The sequence below is a fragment of the Mirounga angustirostris genome, unplaced genomic scaffold (assembly GCF_029215605.1).
Source record: "Mirounga angustirostris isolate CCGP_5_RB_7025 unplaced genomic scaffold, mMirAng1.0.hap1 SCAF_4, whole genome shotgun sequence".
NCBI lineage: Eukaryota > Metazoa > Chordata > Mammalia > Carnivora > Phocidae > Mirounga > Mirounga angustirostris.
This window is the reverse complement of record NW_026991712.1, coordinates 189,637,033-189,654,152: the sequence shown is the minus strand read 5'-3', so window position 1 is coordinate 189,654,152 and position 17,120 is coordinate 189,637,033. Positions and strand designations below refer to the sequence as shown.

The 17,120-nt window shown below is 65.3% G+C and overlaps 2 protein-coding genes across 8 annotated transcripts; one reads left to right on the top strand and one right to left on the bottom strand.

Annotated features, from left to right (window-relative positions):
- Positions 1 to 90: 90 nt before the first annotated feature.
- Positions 91 to 5,486, top strand: TAS1R3 (taste 1 receptor member 3). The gene is given in 14 exon segments (XM_045898947.3): positions 91 to 1,740; positions 1,781 to 1,907; positions 2,022 to 2,539; positions 2,542 to 2,556; positions 2,559 to 2,979; positions 2,981 to 3,138; positions 3,216 to 3,240; positions 3,242 to 3,325; positions 3,327 to 3,417; positions 3,554 to 3,656; positions 3,834 to 4,283; positions 4,286 to 4,376; positions 4,378 to 4,563; positions 4,565 to 5,486. Coding segments are annotated over 14 exon segments (2,649 nt in total). The 5' UTR covers positions 91 to 1,562; the 3' UTR covers positions 4,767 to 5,486.
- A 141-nt stretch (positions 5,487 to 5,627) lies between these two features.
- Positions 5,628 to 17,108, bottom strand: DVL1 (dishevelled segment polarity protein 1). 7 transcript variants are annotated; one of them, XM_064590123.1, is made up of 16 exons: positions 16,830 to 17,106; positions 12,105 to 12,174; positions 11,863 to 11,984; positions 11,510 to 11,613; positions 11,154 to 11,292; positions 10,514 to 10,607; positions 10,355 to 10,424; positions 10,123 to 10,262; positions 9,967 to 10,043; positions 9,824 to 9,891; positions 9,524 to 9,676; positions 8,706 to 8,864; positions 8,459 to 8,626; positions 8,177 to 8,383; positions 7,444 to 7,483; positions 6,796 to 6,935 (listed from the first exon to the last, which is right to left on the bottom strand). In XM_064590123.1, the coding sequence occupies exons 1-15, from the start codon at positions 16,997 to 16,999 to the stop codon at positions 7,473 to 7,475; spliced, it is 1,752 nt and encodes a 583-aa protein (XP_064446193.1). In that variant the 5' UTR covers positions 17,000 to 17,106; the 3' UTR covers positions 6,796 to 6,935; positions 7,444 to 7,472. The 7 variants fall into 7 exon arrangements, with proteins under 7 accessions (XP_064446192.1, XP_045754890.1, XP_045754892.1 ...); XM_064590122.1 differs by lacking the exon at positions 7,444 to 7,483 and having other exon boundaries at positions 5,628 to 6,935; positions 16,830 to 17,105; XM_045898934.3 differs by lacking the exon at positions 7,444 to 7,483 and having other exon boundaries at positions 5,628 to 6,935; positions 8,706 to 8,837; positions 16,830 to 17,105.
- Between the last annotated feature and the right edge of the window lie 12 nt (positions 17,109 to 17,120).

Genomic DNA, 17,120 nt, shown 5'->3' with positions numbered 1-17,120 from the left:
GCTTACTGCAGGGAGGAGGGGCGTGACCCCATGGGGCTGAGGCCCTACTGCCAGGCTCACAGGGCAGTGTCAACCACAGGGACGGGTGGCCTGTCCTGGCCAGCATGAGGCGGGGGGTGCTGCCTGTCTGTTTGTGTAGCCTTTAGCTTGGTCCCCCGAACCCCCACCAAGGTCCATGTCACTATCCCCATGTTATAGGTGAGAAAACAGAATTACCCAAGGGACTGGGTTGGAAGGGCAGGTCTGAGGCCAACCGCACAGCTTGTAGGGAGAAGAACGACCTGCAAAGCCTGTGCAGGGGAGCTGCTCAGCCACAGCAGTGGTTGGGACCGAAGGAGGATACGTGTCAGGCAGCGTGCTCTTGGACACCCCAATGTCAGACCCAAAGAGCAGAGTCCACTGCCAGGTCCCCTCCGCCGGCTCCAGGCCTGCCGCTTCGCCCGGTCCCACAGGGACCGCAGCCAGCCCGCCCGCTCTCCATCCTGCGGCTGGAGATGACCATGAGGGCTGCACACGTGTGCACCCAGGTGCATACAGATGTACAGGGGCCACGCACGGCATAGGTGTCATACGTGTGTGGTGTGCAGGTGCAGTGTGTCGAGTGTGTGTGTGGCACACGTATATGCATGCCCCGAGCGTGCCACGCAGCTTGGTCCCTCCCCACAGGCGGCAGAGATCAGATCCCAGACCACCTCCTATAAACATCTGCCAGGGTTAAGACCACCCAGAGCTCCCACTCCCCTCCAGGGGCATCGGTAGCCTCCCCCAGTTCCTCTGGGTGCCTACTGGGCACCCCCACACCTGAGCCCCGTGTCAGGTCCCCGGGGCACCCAGAGGCTAAGTAGGATCTGCTGCTGGCACATCTTTCGGGGCTCACCTGCACACACCTGGTGCTGACCCAGCTTCAGAGGCCCATTTGGTTGTAGCCTTTCCTCCCTGCATGCCCAACTGTGCCCTCTGTCCCCAGAGGGAGGCACCTGCTGGGTCAAGAGCCCAGGCAGGGTGTGGGCAGAACCAGCCTCAGGGTCCCTGAAGTTTCTAGGCAACAGCCCAGCCCTGTTCTCAGACAAGCTGGGAGGCCACAGCCCCCACCCTGGGGCCCTCCCCACCCCAGCCACAGGATGGAGAGCAGGCGGGCTGGCTGGCCGCTGTCCTCCTGGCTGGTCTGCCCCCTGAGCCTGCAGGTGGAGCCACCCCTGCGGCCCACCCCTCACCCCTAACCCCCGGCTACTAACAGTCCTCCCCAGGGCTGGAAGAGGTGTTTCTGTACCTACTCCTCGGGGCACTGGCACCTCCCCCACGCAGCTAGAGACCCCAGGATCCTCTGGCGGAGAAGTCCTGAGTGTCCCTCCTCCTTTCCAGGAATGGGGTGGGTGCAAAGGGGCTTGGGCACAGGCAGGTAACAAGATCATGGTCAGTGGCTGCTCAGAGCCTGCCTGCCCAGGTCACTGTCAGCCAGAGAGCCTGTGGGTGGGTGACATCAGGATAAAAGAGTCCAAGGAGCACAAACCTACAGGGCCCAGGAAAGCAAGGGTGTCCCCAGGGGCCCCTGGGCTTGGCAGATGAGGACAGGTGAGGATTTTGCTAAGCAAATCCTCTGCCCTCCCCTGCCCCAAGTCATCATATCAGGGCCCCCACCCGGTTCTCTCATTTGCCATCCCTGCTGGAAGCTGCCACCTGCCATGCCAGGCCTGACTCTCCCGGGCCTCGTGGCTCTCTCGGGCCTCGGAGCAGGCACCCCACCTTGACACCACAGTGATCCTTGGGCCTGCAGCATTCACCAGCTGCTTATCCCAGCAGCTCAGGATGCAAGGGGACTATGTGCTGGGCGGGCTCTTCCCCCTGGGCGCAGCCGAGGATGCAGGTCTCGGCGACAGGACTCAACCCAGTGCCACCGTGTGCACCAGGTAGGAATGCCAGGGGTGGGGAGTGAGGGGTGACGAGGGTGGAGGTGGCTCAGGTCCAGGGTGCTCCTGAGTGGGGACGAGGTGTCGGCCACCTGCAGCCCTGTGTGGCCCCAGGTTCTCGTCCCTTGGCCTGCTCTGGGCGCTGGCCATGAAGATGGCTGTGGAGGAGATCAACAACGGGTCTGCCCTGCTGCCGGGGCTGCACCTGGACTATGACCCCTTTGGCACGTGTTCAGAGCCCGTGGTGGCCATGAAGCCCAGCCTCATGTTCATGGCCAGAGCGGGCAGCTGCGATGTTGCCGCCCACTGCAATTACACGCAGTACCAGGCCCGTGTGCTGGCTGTCACCGGACCCCACTCATCCGAGCTCGCCCTCGTCCCCGGCATGTTCTTCAGCTTCTTCCTCATGCTGCAGGTGCACCCCCCACCCACCCCCACTGGCCCTGCCTACAGGAGCCCTGCATCAGGAGCTGCCTCCCGGTCACTGCAGGTCAGCTACGGTGCCAGCATTGACCGGCTGAGCAACTAGGAGATCTTCCCGTCCTTCTTCCGCACGGTGCCCAGGGACCGCGTGCAAGCAGTGGTGACGGTGGAGCTGCTGCAGGAGCTCGGCTGGAACTGGGCGGCCGCCGTGGCAGTGATGAGTACGGCCGCAGGGCCTGAGCGTCTTCTCCAGCCTGGCCAACGCCAGGGGCATCTGCATTGCGCACGAGAGCCTGGTGCCGCTGCCGCACACGGGCAGCCTGCGGCTGGGCACCGTCCAGGACCTGCTGCACCAGGTGAACCAGAGCAGTGTGCAGGTGGTGGTGCTGTTCTCCTCTGCCCATGCCGCCCGCACCCTCTTCAGCCACAGCATCCACTGCAGGCTCTCGCCCAAGGTGTGGGTGGCCAGTGAGGCCTGGCTGACCTCGGACCTGGTCACGACACTGCCCGGCATGGCTGAGGTGGGCACCGTGCTCGGCTTCCTACAGCAGGGCGCCCCGATGCCCGAGTTCCCATCCTACGTGTGGACCTGCCTGGCCCTGGCTGCCGACCCCACCTTCTGCGCCTCCCTGGACGCTGAGCAGCCTGGAAGAGCACGTGGTGGGGCCACGCTGCCCCCAGTGTGACCACATCACGCTGGAGAACATATCTGCGGGGCTGCTGCACCCCCAGACCTTCGCTGCCTACGCGGCCGTGGACGCCGTGGCCCAGGCCCTCCACAACACGCTGCTCTGTGCAGCCCTGGCAGGTAAGGGCGGGAGCCCCCGGCACTCCCGAGAAGGAGCTTCAGCGGGGAGTGTGCGCTGGAGGCAGCTACTGGCCCAGCGCCCCCACTGGCTCCAACCCACCCACCAGCTCCTGGGGAACATGTGCACTCGCGGCCTGGAGCTGCGGTTCGATACCAGCGGGAACGTGAACATGGACTATGACCTGAAACTGGGTGTGGCAGGACCCGACGCCCAAGCTGCACACTGCAGGAGCCTTCGATGGCCGCCTGGAGCTGCCCTGGCACACGCCTGGGGACCAGGTGAGCCCCAGCTGTGCTCCCCCCCGCCACGCACAAGTTCTGGCTCTGCCGGGGCAGGGGCTGCGGGGGGGACCATCCCCAGGTCTGGGCAGTGCACCCGGCTGAGCACAACCTGAGCCCCGAGGCCCCATGCCAGGCACCCGTATCCCAGTGCTCCCAGCAGGGCTGAGTGAAGGGCTTCCACTGCTGCTGTTACGACTGCGTGGACTGCAAGGCCGGCAGCTACCAGCGCAGCCCAGGTGAGCCCCTCTCCCAGGCCTGCACAAGTTGAGGACGGGGGGGCGGGCAGGGACCCACAGGGCCTCGTGTCCCGGCTCCAAGGCCAACTCTGAGGCCAGAGCAAGTGGGGTGGGAGTGAGGCCGAGGAGCCCGTGCCCCCCCCCCCCCAGTGTCCCCTCTTTGGTCCCACACCACAGATGACCTCCTCTGCACCCAGCGTGACCAGGACCAGTGGTCCCCAGACCAGAGCACACGCTGCTTCCCCCGCAGGCCCACGATCCCGGCGTGGGGGGAGCCGGCCGTGCTGGTACTGCTTATACTGCTGGGCCTGGTGCTGGGCCTGGCGCGGGCAGCCCTGGGGCTCTTCATCTGGCACTGGGACAGCCCGCTGGTTCAGGCCTCAGGCGGGCCACGGGCCTGCTTTGGCCTGGCCTGCCTGGGCCTCATCTGCCTCAGCATCCTCCTGTTCCCCGGCCAGCCAGGCCCGGCCAGCTGCCTGTCCCAGCAGCCCCTGCTCCACCTTTCCCTCGCTGGCTGCCTGAGCACACTCTTCCTGCAGGCGGCCCAGATATTTGTGGGTTCGGAGCTGCCACCCAGCTGGGCAGAGCAGCCGCGTGGCTGCCTGCAGGGGCCCCGGGCCTGGCTGATGGTGCTCTGCTGGCGGAAGCGGCACTGTGTACCTGGTACCTGGCGGTCTTCCCGCCGCAGGTGGTGACGGACTGGTGGGTGCTGCCCACAAGGCGCTGGTGCATGCTGCGTGCGCTCCTGGATCAGCTTCGGCCTGGGGCATGCCAATGCCACGCTGGCCCTCCTCTGCTTCCTGGGCACTTTCTTGGTGCAGAGCTGGCCAGACCACTACAATGGCGCCCGCGGCCTCACTTTTGCCATGCTGGCCTACTCCGTCACCTGCATCTCCTTTGTGCCCCTCTGCCAATGTGCACGTGCAGATGGGCGCCATCCTCCTCTGCGCCCTGGGCATCCTGGCCACCTTCCACCTGCCCAAGTGCTACCTGCTGTTGCGGGGGCTGGAGCTCAACACCCCTGAGTTCTTCCTGGGAGATGATGCTAGAGGGCAGGGCAGCAGTGTACTGAGGGAAAGGAGACTCGGGGCAAAAACAAGTGACCCCTGACCCAGTGACCTCACCCAGTGAACCCAGACTTAGTTGAGATTCCCCCAAACCAAGTTCCTATGAAGCAACCCCCAGACTGTACCCCAGCTGCTGAGACCACCCCAGCTCTAGATCCTGACTGCAGGCTGACTGCTGACCTTGACACCACAGTGATCCTTGGGCTTGCAGCATTCACGAAGGGCCTCACACCCACCTGGGGCCTGAGAGCAGCTCTATATCTGTCCTAGCCAAGCCTTGGCCAGGGCCAACCCAGGTGATCCAGCCCCACTGTTCCAGAAAGAGGCCCATAAAAAGGTTCCTTGGGGCTCCTGTAGCTCATGCCGAGAGCTCAGGAAAGCCCCCAGTCCGATCACTTGAAGTCCAAGCTGGGCATTACTTGCCTGGCCAGGCCCAGCCTGGAGCCTCCAGCCAGCACCCCATCCAAGCATCACAGGGAAGGGAGGTTGGTGGGTGATGGGAGCTGTTCTGACCCCTTTGCAGGGACATGTGACTGATCGTGGGCCCCAGAGTGGGACGGGAATGATGAACAGAGCAGAGGCCTACTTGCAGGGGGGAGGGGGGGAATGGGGCGCACACCCAAGCTCCTCCTCTCTCCGTGGCCCGGCCCGAGCGGGTAAAATGGGGTCAGGTGGCCACCAGCACCGTGGACAGAGTCCTGGGGGTCAGCACCAAGGCCAGCATCCACAGCCAAGACCCCTGGAGCCAGGAGCTAGCACCACGGACAGAGGACCAGCCGCCAAGGACCCTGCCAGCAGCCAGCACGGGGACAGAGCCTGGCGCTGACCAGGGACCCAGAGGACAGCCGCACCCCAGCCTTCTAAGGTACCCAGCAAAAGAGAAGAGACACAGGCCACACATCAGTCCCATAAAATTAAATGCTTTTTAGTCTTTAAAATAGCATTTACACAGAAGCAGCTCTATTAACTATCTGGACGGACACTCCGACTTGATACAGTATCTACAGCGCAAATGTGTGCAGGCCAGAAACGCCAGGAAGGAAGCGGCGTGAGTTGGTGGGCAATCACCCGAGGACAGCAAGGAGGGGTGGGCTGGCTACCCCCTCTTCCCCACACCCTGCCCCTGCAGCAGCTGTGTGCACCCGGGCCCCTTGCCCCTTGTCACATCCCCACCACCACTAGCTGAAGCACGTCCCCTCCCATCTTCCCCTCACCAACCCTTCCCACTTTCCGACAGGACCTGTGTCCCTGCGTTAAGTCTGAGACCCGGTGGGTGGGGGGACAGCTGACCTGGCCACCACCTCCCCCAGAGCACACAAGGCCAGGCAATAAATAAATAAATTAGATCCCTACCCCAGACGTCCACAGAGGGGCCTGGGGGCTCCGATTCCCCCTTCAGGAAGGGCCAACCCAGCCCAGGCAAAAGTGGTGGGGCCTATGACTTGGGCCAACAGGGGGCCCAGGCCCAGCAGCCTCTTCTCAGCTTAGTCTGGGGCCCTGTGCACAGCTCTGTAGGCATGTGGGGGTCCCTGAGGCACACCCCAAGGGCACAGGGTCTGCACAGACACAAGCTGCTCCAGACAGGAATGAACGGACTGCCAAACTGAGACCACAGTGGCCTGGGCTGCCCTCAGCTCCTCGCCCAGCCTGCTCCCACTCTCCCTCCAGGCCTGTGCCCTGACACGACCCCTTGTGTGCAGACACGCACAGGCTTGCTTGACCCAGGACAGCCGCCAGTAAGGCAAGCCCACAGAAGCCCCAGAGGCGGTGTGCCCTCCTGCAGGAGTGGGTAGGACCACCGGCTCCCCCACTGTGGGGCCGAGCTGAAGGCACTCTCTCCTCAGTCACATGATGTCAACGAAAAACTCACAGGGGTTCCCCATAGCCTTCTGGAAGGACTGGCGGCTGCCCGTCAGCTCTGGGGGGACAGCGGCCAGCTCCCGGACGGGCGGCCCCCCCGGCGGGCCCCCCCCCACCGAGTATGCCTTTGCTAAGGGATACGATGGGGGGAGCCCCGGGGCGGCCACCGAGCCCCGGCTGAGCTGACTAGCTGGACGATCCCGACAGCCACTGCCCCCAACCCCACCCGGTGCCGTGTGGTCTGACTCGCTGCCGCTGCCCCCGCCTCCAGCCGCCCGGCGCTCCTTCTCACGGCCCAGTGCCCGCCGGCTGCTCCCGCCGGCGCTCTGGGTGGACCCACTGCTTTTGCTTCCTGGAGTCAAGGACAGGGAGAGGAATGAGATGGTCAGTGTCAGGCCACGTCACTTCCAGGACGACCAGCCGTTGCCAGGGCAACCAGGGGCAGAACCTGGTAGTCTCAAGCAGGGCGGGTGAGGGGGAGGCAGCCATGCAGACAGGAGAGCAGGGCTGGCCCCACTCCGAGAAGCGAGAACAGCTGCAGCAGGCCGGGGGGCGGGGGCGGGCAGTGGCAGGCAGGCAGGGACACTCTGGGGCCAGCTCAGTGCCCCCCATCTCACCCCAATGCCTGATCTTGCAGCTGAGAGCCTGACGCACAAGTGAGGCCCTGTGTGCCCGGTGCTCCCGTCGGCCATCCTGGGCATCCCCCCCACCCCCAAGACCCACCTTCCGTCCAGCCCCAAGGCCCTGGCCAGCTACTCAGCTCAGCCCCCGTCCTGGGCTCCCAGGAAGAGCGGGGAGCCTGAGAAGGCCAGCTGGCTGGGAACATGCCGAGAGGGACGCCGGGCAGGACCCTAGCTTACCGGCCCGGAGGGTCCACTCCGCTAGTCCTTCAGTCTAAGGCTTGCTCAGCACAAAGCAAGGGATAGCACGAGTTACACAGCAGGCCCGGCCCGGACACCCATTCCCACCTACGGCGCACGCAGCCACCAGCGGGGCCTGTCCAGGGTCCACAGGCGCCCAGCAACAGCTTCCCCTGGGGCACCGCTGCCCTCTGACCTGCTCTCCTCTCTCTCCCATCCCTGTCTGGGTTTACTGGGCTAGCTGCCTGACCTCTGCCCCCTGGCCTCAGTGACACTGACAGCCTCAGGCCACTCCTCCAAGTCCCCTCCTCAGGGACGCCCCTCGATCCTCCTGCTCAGCTCTCCACACATCCCAGGGTGGGTCCACAGTTGTCTGTGGGACTGTCCACCTCCAGCTCCCAGCCGGGCTGCAGGTGCTGGGGGCAGTGTCTGTCCTCCACCGTGGCCTGGGACCTCTCTGCCGTCCTTCCCCATGCCATCTCCTGGCCTTTTGCTTCTGCTGCGCCTGGAACACCAGCACCCCCCAACACACACACACACACACACACACACACACACCCCAAAGTCTGCAGGGCTCTCCCCATCCCCCTGAACCACTCACCCCTTCCAGAAGGAGCTCACCCAGGGCCTCGACACAGAGCAGGGAGGAGCACATGGGGCAGAGGGGGTGGGCACACAGGGCAGAGCCAGGCGGCGGGGACAGCGGGGAGCTGGGCGCCCAGCAGGCTCTCACCTTCACTCTGCTGACTCCCAGCACTGCCGCTGCCATAGCTGAAGCCAGGGTCCTGGTATGCGGGTGGGAAGCAGGGCGGGGGGCCCGGGTACTGGTAGGGGTAGCCCTGACCCAGGGGCCAGGGGGCGGCCGGATGGGGCAGTGGGGCCAGCGTGTCCTGATCCGAGGCCCCACTGGAGCCGCTGTTGAGGTTCAGGGCTGCGAGATCTGGCGGGAGGGGAGGGTGGGTGAGGGCAGTGTGGGCAGGCCCTCTGGGGATCCCCGCCCCCAGCCCCCACTCACTGCTGCACAGGTCCCCGAAGACGTAGTAGCACTGCTCCGAGAAGGTGATCTTGTTGACCGTGTGCCGCAGGAAGCCGCGCTTCAGCATGCTGCTGGCGTACTTGCGAGCCTCGCGCCTTTCCTTGAAGCCTTCCACGTGTGCGTACAGCCAGTCCACCACGTCCGCCCCTGGCCCAGAGCACGCATCAGGGCACAGAGCCCGGGGGGCGCACCCGCCCGCCCGGAGCCAGCCCGGCGGGCCCCTCACCGATGACGGCATTGGCGATGGTGATCTTGAGCCACATGCGGTCCCGGATCTCCAGGCCCGAGTCTGGCAGCTGCATGACGCGCACCACGGCGCCCATGTCGCTCTTCACCGTCAGAGGTGCCTCTTCCAGCTCTGTAAGGCACAGCACCCCCCTCAGCCCTGAGCAGCCGAGGGCAGGCGGAGGCCTTGGGATGGGCTGCAGGCCCCGCTGTGGCAGCCCATCTCAGAGCCCCGGCTCCAGGTCGGGTCTGTGGTCCTGGAGCCCAGACCGTGAGGCCGTCCGGTGACTGCAGGGTCCAATCCCACCACAGGATGGACCCTCACAGCGGCGGGGAGCAGGGGTGGGTCGGGGGGGTTGAACCTTTGTCCCCTACCCCCGCAGATGCTTCATCAGGATCTTGGGCCCAAGCCCAGGTGAGGCCAGCCCCACCCTGAGCCCCACGGGGAGAGGCCTCTTCCCCCCTCCCCGTCCGCTAGCTCAGGGCTGTTAGTCATGTTAGCCGCAGGAAAGCCGGGTGGGGGTCACCCGCGTGCACTGCCTCTCCTCCCCAGGAGAGAGGGGCCCCAGGGCTGGCCTGGCCCGTCTGGGCAACTTCCAGTCCCACCACACAGACAGCCGGCTGGGAGGAGGGTGTGCGTGAGGGCAGACACGTGTGTCGGTGCTCGGTCCGACACACGCATGTCAGCAGCGTCCATCCACGTGTGCGCCCTGGCCACATGGCAGGACGGCCCTTGAGTGTGACCGTGCGGGGCGGGCACTTCGGCCAGGCCCCTCGCCCTGGTGCCTCAGTTCCCTGCGCTCCTGAGCTGCCACTTACGTGGGGCGCCAGGCACGGAGCTGGTTAGTGAGGAGGAGCTGGTGCGCGTGATGCCGCTGGAGCAGGGACTCGTACCGTAGTGGGGCAGGGCTCCAGCCAGCGCCGCCGTGTGGGACAGCCAGGCGGCAGGGTCAATGGGCCGCACCGGGTCAGCTGGTGGCCGCCGGGTGGTGGTGGATGGACGGACAAACAGACGGAGGGATGGTAGCGCACGACGGAGCACGGGGCACAGAGGAAAGGACCTTCAGGCGGGGCGAGCGCCCTCACCCCCCCGCCCAGGAGCCCTGCAGGGTCACTCACCCCTCGGGACGGTGAAGTAGCTCCGGGGGGTCGGGTCCCAGCATTTGGCTACCGTGAGGCTGATGGGCCTGTGGGGTGCAGCAGGTCACACGGGCGAGGCCCCACGGGGCCCCGCCCCATGCCGCCCACCCGCCACGCCTCACCCCGTCTGGGACACGATCTCCCGCAGCACCCGCACTGCGTCGTCGTTGCTCATGTTCTCGAAGTTGACGTCATTCACCTGGGGGGCGAGGGGTTCAGCGTGGCGGGGCAGGCCGGCCGGCCCCTCGGCCCCCCAGTCCCTCCCCACAGCCCCGCACCTGCAGCAGCATGTCGCCCGGCTCGATGCGCCCGTCAGCCGCCACGGCCCCGCCCTTCATGATGGAGCCGATGTAGATGCCACCGTCCCCCCGCTCGTTGCTCTGGCCCACGATGCTGATGCCCAGGAAGTGGTGCCTCTCTGCAGGGGCGAGGGGTGAGCAGGTGCCTGCTGTGGGGGTGCACCCCACCCAGGAGCCCTGCACCCCCCGGGGGACCCCAGTGAGGCCTCACCCATGTTGAGAGTGACGGTGATGATGTTCAGGGACATGGTGGAGTCCGTGATGCTGCTGAAGGAAGAAGCCTGCGGAGGGACGCGAGTGAGGGGACGGAGGCAGGGGCTTCACCGGGGCGGACCCCGCCCCACGCCTGGCTGCCCCCTACACCACCTACACGGTCCGCCTGCCGCATGCGCTGCTTCCGCCGCCGGCGCTTGTGTTTTCGGATGAGCCGGGAGGACGTGCTCTGCTCCGTGGAGCTGCTCAGTCTGGGGGCATGAAGGTCAGGGGCCAGGCCAGAGGCTGCAGGGCTGCGGCAGGGTGGAGAGCAGGGCACCCCACCCCGCCCCACACACAAGACAGGGAGCGCACAGGATGGGCGTCGGGTCCCGCGCCACCCTAGCCGGGCCAGCTGTGGGACACAGAGCTGGGGTAGAGCTGGCTCAGGAGAAGGCTCAGCTCCGTGCTGAACACGCCCTACACACACGACACGTGCGAACCCCACTGCTACGTGCAGCCCTGCTCGGCCAAAACGGAGACACAAACACCGAGGAAGCCAGCATGTGCATGCACACACGCCTGTTCCACACCACGCGTGCACACGCCCATCCACGTATACACGCCCGTGGACTCACACCCCGTACACACCTGCACACCCGTACGTGACGTGACGGCGTGCACGTCTGTTCCTACGTACGCCCACGCACACGTGCGTGCACACCTGTTACACACTCGCACACACATCTGGATGTGAGTCCACGCACACCTGTAACATACCTGCGCACACGCATCTGCACGCACACACACCCACGCACCGGCTCGTGTTGTCATCCTCGTCCGAGTCAATGAAGCTACTGGACTCAAGTTCGCTGCTCAGCACGGTGGACGCACTGTCGGGGGGCAGCCCCAGGTCTCGCCGCCGGTCCCCCCTTGGGTGCCCATTGGTCCGGGCAGCTGTGGGGACAGCAAGAGGGGAGCTGGCTGTGGGGTCCCCTGTGTGGCCTCATGCACCAACTGACCTGGGAGCCAGCCAGGTGACTGTGGGGCTGCTGGGGGGGTCCCTGGGGTCCTGGGCAGACAGGCCTAGGACCTCTACTCTGTAACTGGGAGTAGGCAGGGCCATAGGGTGCACCATGGGGGCCCGGGCAAGTCTAGGGTGCGGCCTCATTACCCTCTTCGCGGTTCCGGCGTCGGGCTCGCTCCCGCCGGTGGCTGACCAAAGACTCCGTGCCGGTCTCATTGTCCATTCCGTCGCGGCTGCTGGCTACATTAGGGCTGTGCCCACAAGATGGGGTGGGCTGGGGCAGGCTGGGCCACCCACACTGCGTGCGACACCCTCCCAGCTCCTTGCCTCCTCTCCCACCCACTCACCTGCCCAGACTGGGCCTCTCTGCCCGCCCCTCCTCCACTGACCAGTTTCTACTGACCACGGGTCCCTGGTTAGTCGCCCCTTCCCCCGACAGGCCTGGTAGGCAGCAGGCCCCTCAGGACCACCAGGCTCAGCCCCCCACACACAGTCCTTACTGGAAGGAGGGGGGCCGGGAGTCCCCGATGCCGCCCGTTCTTTCAAGAGGTGGGGGCAGGTCTGTGTGGCCATCAGTGCTCTGAGAGCCTGCATCTGAGTGTGCGCCCTCGGCCAGGACCAGCTGCAGAGGACAGGAATGGCTCAGGGACACCGCCAGCCTGCAGGCCCAGCCCCCACCCACCCAGCCCAGCCCAGCCCCCACCCTAGCCAAGCATCCTCTGCCAACACCCCATGGACTCACCCAGGAGACCACACGACCATTGAAGCAGGGCAGCTTGGCATTATCGTCGGAGATCTCCTCCTTCACCACCCTGTGGGCAGACAGTGCCGTGAGACCACCTGCACGAGAGATGGCTCCCACCGGTGGGCCCTGGAGGGAAGAGCTCCCCATATTCTTGTCCAGGGTGCATGCCAGCCAAGGCCATCCAACCACATGCCCAGATATCAGTCTGTGTGAATGCCCCTGCCTGGTGCAATCCCTTCCTGGGGACCCTTGTCATCCTCCTGCAGACCACTTCCAGGGCCCAGGTCAGAGGGAGGTCCAAACTCCAGACCCTCGAGTAGCAGAGGGTCACCTCCTATAACACTCTATAATGCAAGTATCTGCCTTGCTGTGTGTCTACGTGCCCCACGGAGTGTGGATCCATGACAGCAGGGCTCTGCCTGGCTTCTTCCCTCCACCTCCCCACCCCCCAAACCTGGCCCCAACCCAGAACAGGGCCCAGTTCACAGCAGACCTCGATACAGACGTGAGGACAATCAGACCACGTGAACACAGGCAGATTAAGATGGGACTGCATGCAGACCCGTACGTGCACACTGAGGGCAGGCCACTGCCCTCCTGCCCCGTCCACCTGGCCGAGGAGACAGAAGCAGACCCCACTCTCTACAACAGCCCAACTCAAGGCCTGAAAGGACAGCCAGGCACAGGGCTGCTGGGCCCACTGAGAAGCCCCAGCCCCGGAGGCCAGCAAACCCCAGCAGCCACACGCCCAGCATCCAGCCCCTGGCTGGTGTCTTGATGTCGCCCCCAGTTAGGTCGGTTGGGGGTGGGGAAGGTACCCAGGCAGGACACAGCCAAAGCAACGCAAACTGGGAGGGAAGCCGACGATGCCGTGGTCAGACACAGGTGGGGGATGGGTCAGCTGTCCGATTCAAAGGCCTGAGGAGGACAGCCGCCAGCATGGTTCGCAGGGGCAGCCAGGGAGGGGCCGTGGGGCAGGGCGGGCAATGGTTATGGCCCAGACGCACCCCACACTGTGGCCCCCTTGAGGCCCAGGGATCAGGGCAGGCAGGGCCAGGCCTGCAGCAGGAGGCACCCCGATGCCCTACCCCGCTGGAGCCCAGCTCTGCCCAACACAGCGGGATTTCCACACCCGGGACTTGGGCCCAGGAGAAAAACAGGAGCCAGGAGAACCGGCAGGAAGCAGCCTTGTGACCTGTTGAGCCTGGACGCCTGGACTCTGCCAGTCCTGGGCAGCAACAGGAGGCCTCCACAGAGTGGGCATCCCATACTCCCCCAGGGTAGCAAGGCCCAGGTCCACCACCCACCACCCAGACCTCAGAGGACAGAAAAGACAGGGCCAGCCAGGGCAGGAGGGGGCATGCCGCCAGCACCCTGCAGCAGCCCCTCAGACACACCCCAGCATGCCAGCCACATAGGGGCAACGAGGTGGACACCCAACAGGAAGAGAAGCCCCCGTGTCTGCTGCCCCAACTTACGCAGGCACCACAGCCCCACAGAACTGAACTCCCCAGGGAGGCCGGGACCCAGCCCAGCACTCAGCTGAAGTCCCCACAAGAGGGGGCCACCACAGGAAGACCTGAGGGGGCCCAGGACCACCTGGGGCTCTGCCAGCCGCAGCCGACAGCCAGCCATGCAGCAAGCCCTCCTGGGGGCCCGGCAGGCGAGAGCACGTCTCTGAGTGAAAGCAGCAACCGAGACTCGGGAGGGACCCGATTCCTGTTTCTCAGCCCGGGTGGCCCAGCCTCCTCTGCCATTCCCAAGCCCCCGCCCTTTCTGACTCACCCCCAGGCAGGCAGAGGAGCTCCCCAGCGCTCACACCACAGGGCCCACCTGGCCCCCCCAGGGGTGGACTGCCCACCTGGCCAGCGCCTCCAGATGACCAATCACCCAATCACAGGGCTGCCCGAGCCTCTGTGCCCCCTACCCCTGCATAAATGAGCCCCCAGGGCCCAGAGCCCCGCCCCCAGCCTGAGGAACCCAAGTCCCCCAACCCAGCACGACAGGACATCCTCCCCTCCATCTGAAGCCTGGACACCAAGACCCCCACCCAGCTAGGCCAAGACAGCCAGGAGGTGAGGGTGGGGGGCGCCAGAGCCTCCAGGACAAGGGCGCAGGTGCTTTCCTCAGGAAAGCCCATCGCTGGCCAGCATAATCTCCGGCAGCTACAGGCAGAGACAAGGGCAGGGGAGGCCTCAGTGGAGCCTGGGGGAAATGCCTCCAAACCGTTCTGGGGTTCCCTCCTGGGCCAGGCCTCACCAGGTGGAAGAGCAGACCTCGGAAGCAGTCTCCACCGACCCTTAGGGGTGGCCACCCAGGGGCACCCCCACTGGCATCATGCTCCCAACCTCAGAATTCCTGGCGAGATCCCGGTTAACCTCAAACTTGTGGCTGTCCGGCCCCGCCCGCCTGCCGCCCCCGCAGACTCGCCCTGGCAAGGAATCTGCTCAGAACAGGGCCCTTAGAGCCAAGCACAGCCACAGGGGGACCCCCAGGACTCCCAGAGGCCAGAGCATGCCACAGGGCAACCCTTGCCAGTGGGTCCCCAGAGGCACAGGGTTCCCCCACTAGACCTCCCCTCCACGAAGCAGGACGATGGCAGAGCAAGCTCATACATGACAGGGGAGATCTCTAAGAGACCCCTCCCTTGTGCCCCCACAAGTCAGGGATCCTCAGCTCCCACCATGCCTTTGGCTGCCCCTTCCCCCCTGCCTCCTGACCCTAGAGCTCCCCCAGGCTGAAGCTCTGCAGGCTCCAGGGCAAGCGGGTCCCAGCCATCTACACCCCGCCATGAGCTCCAAAGGTACCTGTCTGGACTCTCCCAACACCGCTGGGGGCACTGACCCCAGACGGACCGGCTGCAAAGGGCAGAGTGGGCACTCACCCAGGCAGGCTGGGTCAGGCCCAGCCCCCACCCCCTGCCCTGCAGCCCTCACGTGGCCCACAGGCAGGCGGCTTCAGAGACCGGAACTCCTGGCCCAGAGATGGAGGGACCAGGGCCATTGCCAGGCAGATGAGCTAAGTGCCAAGTCTAGCCAGGCCTGGAATCAGCAAGGCAGCCCTGATATCAAGGGACTCCGACCTCTGCCTCACAGTCTAAAAGCTGGGCCCAGACTCCTCCCTGCACCACCGCTCACCAAAGCCAAAGCTTGGCACCCCTGTGCCAACCCGCCATAGGCCCAGGGACCTGCCCCAGCTTTGCCGTGACCCGCATGGGAAAAGTGGGAGGTAGGTACGGGACCCCCCCACACCCACTTGGCCAAAGATGGGAGTGGGACCCGGCCCAGAGCAGGTGGCCACACCTCAGACTCCCCTTTCCCTTACTAGGTGGCCAACTATGGCCAGGAACGGAGGCTCGGGGTACTCAAGGCCTGGCCCACAGTGGGATGGTAGGTTGGGGCAGCAGGCCCAGGCTCACCAGGGTGGTCCTCACAGCCCCTGATCTGAGGGTACCCCTCTCATGGTGGGGCTGGGCCGCTCCCCAGCCTACCCAGGGTTGCGGAGAACACAAGCTCCCTCTCTGCCTCTCCCTAGTGGTGGTGGAGAACAAGAAAGTCTAATTGTCCAAACTTCCCTCAGGCCCCCCAGAGAACTGCTGAATGGCCCCAGCTTGACCTGACCTGGGGCTGCCCAGGGTCCATGCAAATCAGAGGATCCAGGAAATGGCCTCAATGTCAAAGTCCCAAGACACAGTCACACACAAGGACACAGACTCCCTGAGGGCGGCCAGGCACACCTGCTCAGCCCATGAGGCCTCTGAGTAACCACCCCCCACAGCATTGCTGAGCTGGGGACTCAAGTTACCCATGGCTGTGCTGGGTCAGGCCTCGGACAGAGCTTCAAGCGGACAGCCAGCCTCCAGCTCACTGTCCCAGAGGCCCTGCCCAGTGCAGGCGGGAAGTCCCCTCAGCCAAGACAGCCACCACTAAGGCTGGACATGGGGACACTGACCCAGAGGCTGCTGGAGTCAGCAGATGGCCCAGGCTGCTCCCAGGAACCCAAGTACTATGTGGCTCAACAAGAATAGGGACCCAACAGACAGCAACCCTCAGGCAGGGGCAGGTGGAGTGACAACCCATAGTCCCCAGTCCCCAGAGATCCTTGATCTCTGCCCTATCCTCAGGACCCTGGAGGAGGGATCCAGAGAGAGGCTGTCTTGAGCCTCTGGAAACTTCTGCAGACTCCAGTAGACAAATCTGTGCCCGTTGAGATCACCTCATTTCCCCCATACTAACTACAGTGAACCCACTAGGCAGCTACGACCCTGCCCCCATCCCTTACCTTCCCCCCTGACACTCCTCTGACTCCAGGCCCCATGAATCACAAGCCCTCCAGGTAAGCCCTATAAGCACCTGCCCTCCACAGAAGGGAGGCAGTGGGACCCTGAGTCTGACAAGCACCAAGGTGGGACTTCAGTTCACCCTTGGCCACGGACCTTGACCACCCGCAAGTCAAACACACTCGGCCACACAGGCCCAGGCCCAGAGTGGGTGGAGAAACCAGGACCCTCGCCTCCCCACCGTCCAGCGCTCTCAGGCTCCTGGACAGGCAGCCAGGGCCCCATGCGTCCCCAGCTCAGGGCACAGCCAGGTTGGACGCACAGCACCCCCAGGGAGCGGAGGCACTGCCCCGGTCACAGTCCCAAGATTCCCCAAGACCCTGCCCGGGCGCGGACAGGTGCGGACACCCGTCCTCGCGCACAGGCCCCCACGGCCCACTGACCCGAAGTCCTGGTCCATGGACTTGAAGAAGAATTTGTAAGCGTGCACGGGCCGGTTGCTGAGCACATTCTTGAAGTCGGCCAGCGTGACGCGCTCGGGCGCCACGGGCAGCTTGACCAGGTACGGCGTCTCCTCTTCATCCATGTGATAGATGATCTTGGTCTCCGCCATGGCGCGGCGGCGGCGCGGGGCCTGCGCGGCGCTCCCGGCCCGGCCCGGGTCTCGGACGCCGGCGCCTCCCCGCTGCCGGCCTGCGCCCCGCCCGCCCGCCCGCCGCTCCCCGCCCGGCTGC

Bases quoted from the DNA above. Each gene is read 5' to 3' on its own strand.
- DVL1 (XM_064590121.1), bottom strand. From the start codon at position 16,999: ATGGCGGAGACCAAGATCATCTATCACATGGATGAAGAGGAGACGCCG. The intron at 10,608-11,153 runs GTGCGTGGGTGT...TCATGCCCCCAG, and splicing joins GAGGATGACAACACGAGCCG to ACTGAGCAGCTCCACGGAGC. The intron at 10,263-10,354 runs GTGAGGCCTCAC...TCGCCCCTGCAG, and splicing joins CACCGTCACTCTCAACATGG to AGAGGCACCACTTCCTGGGC.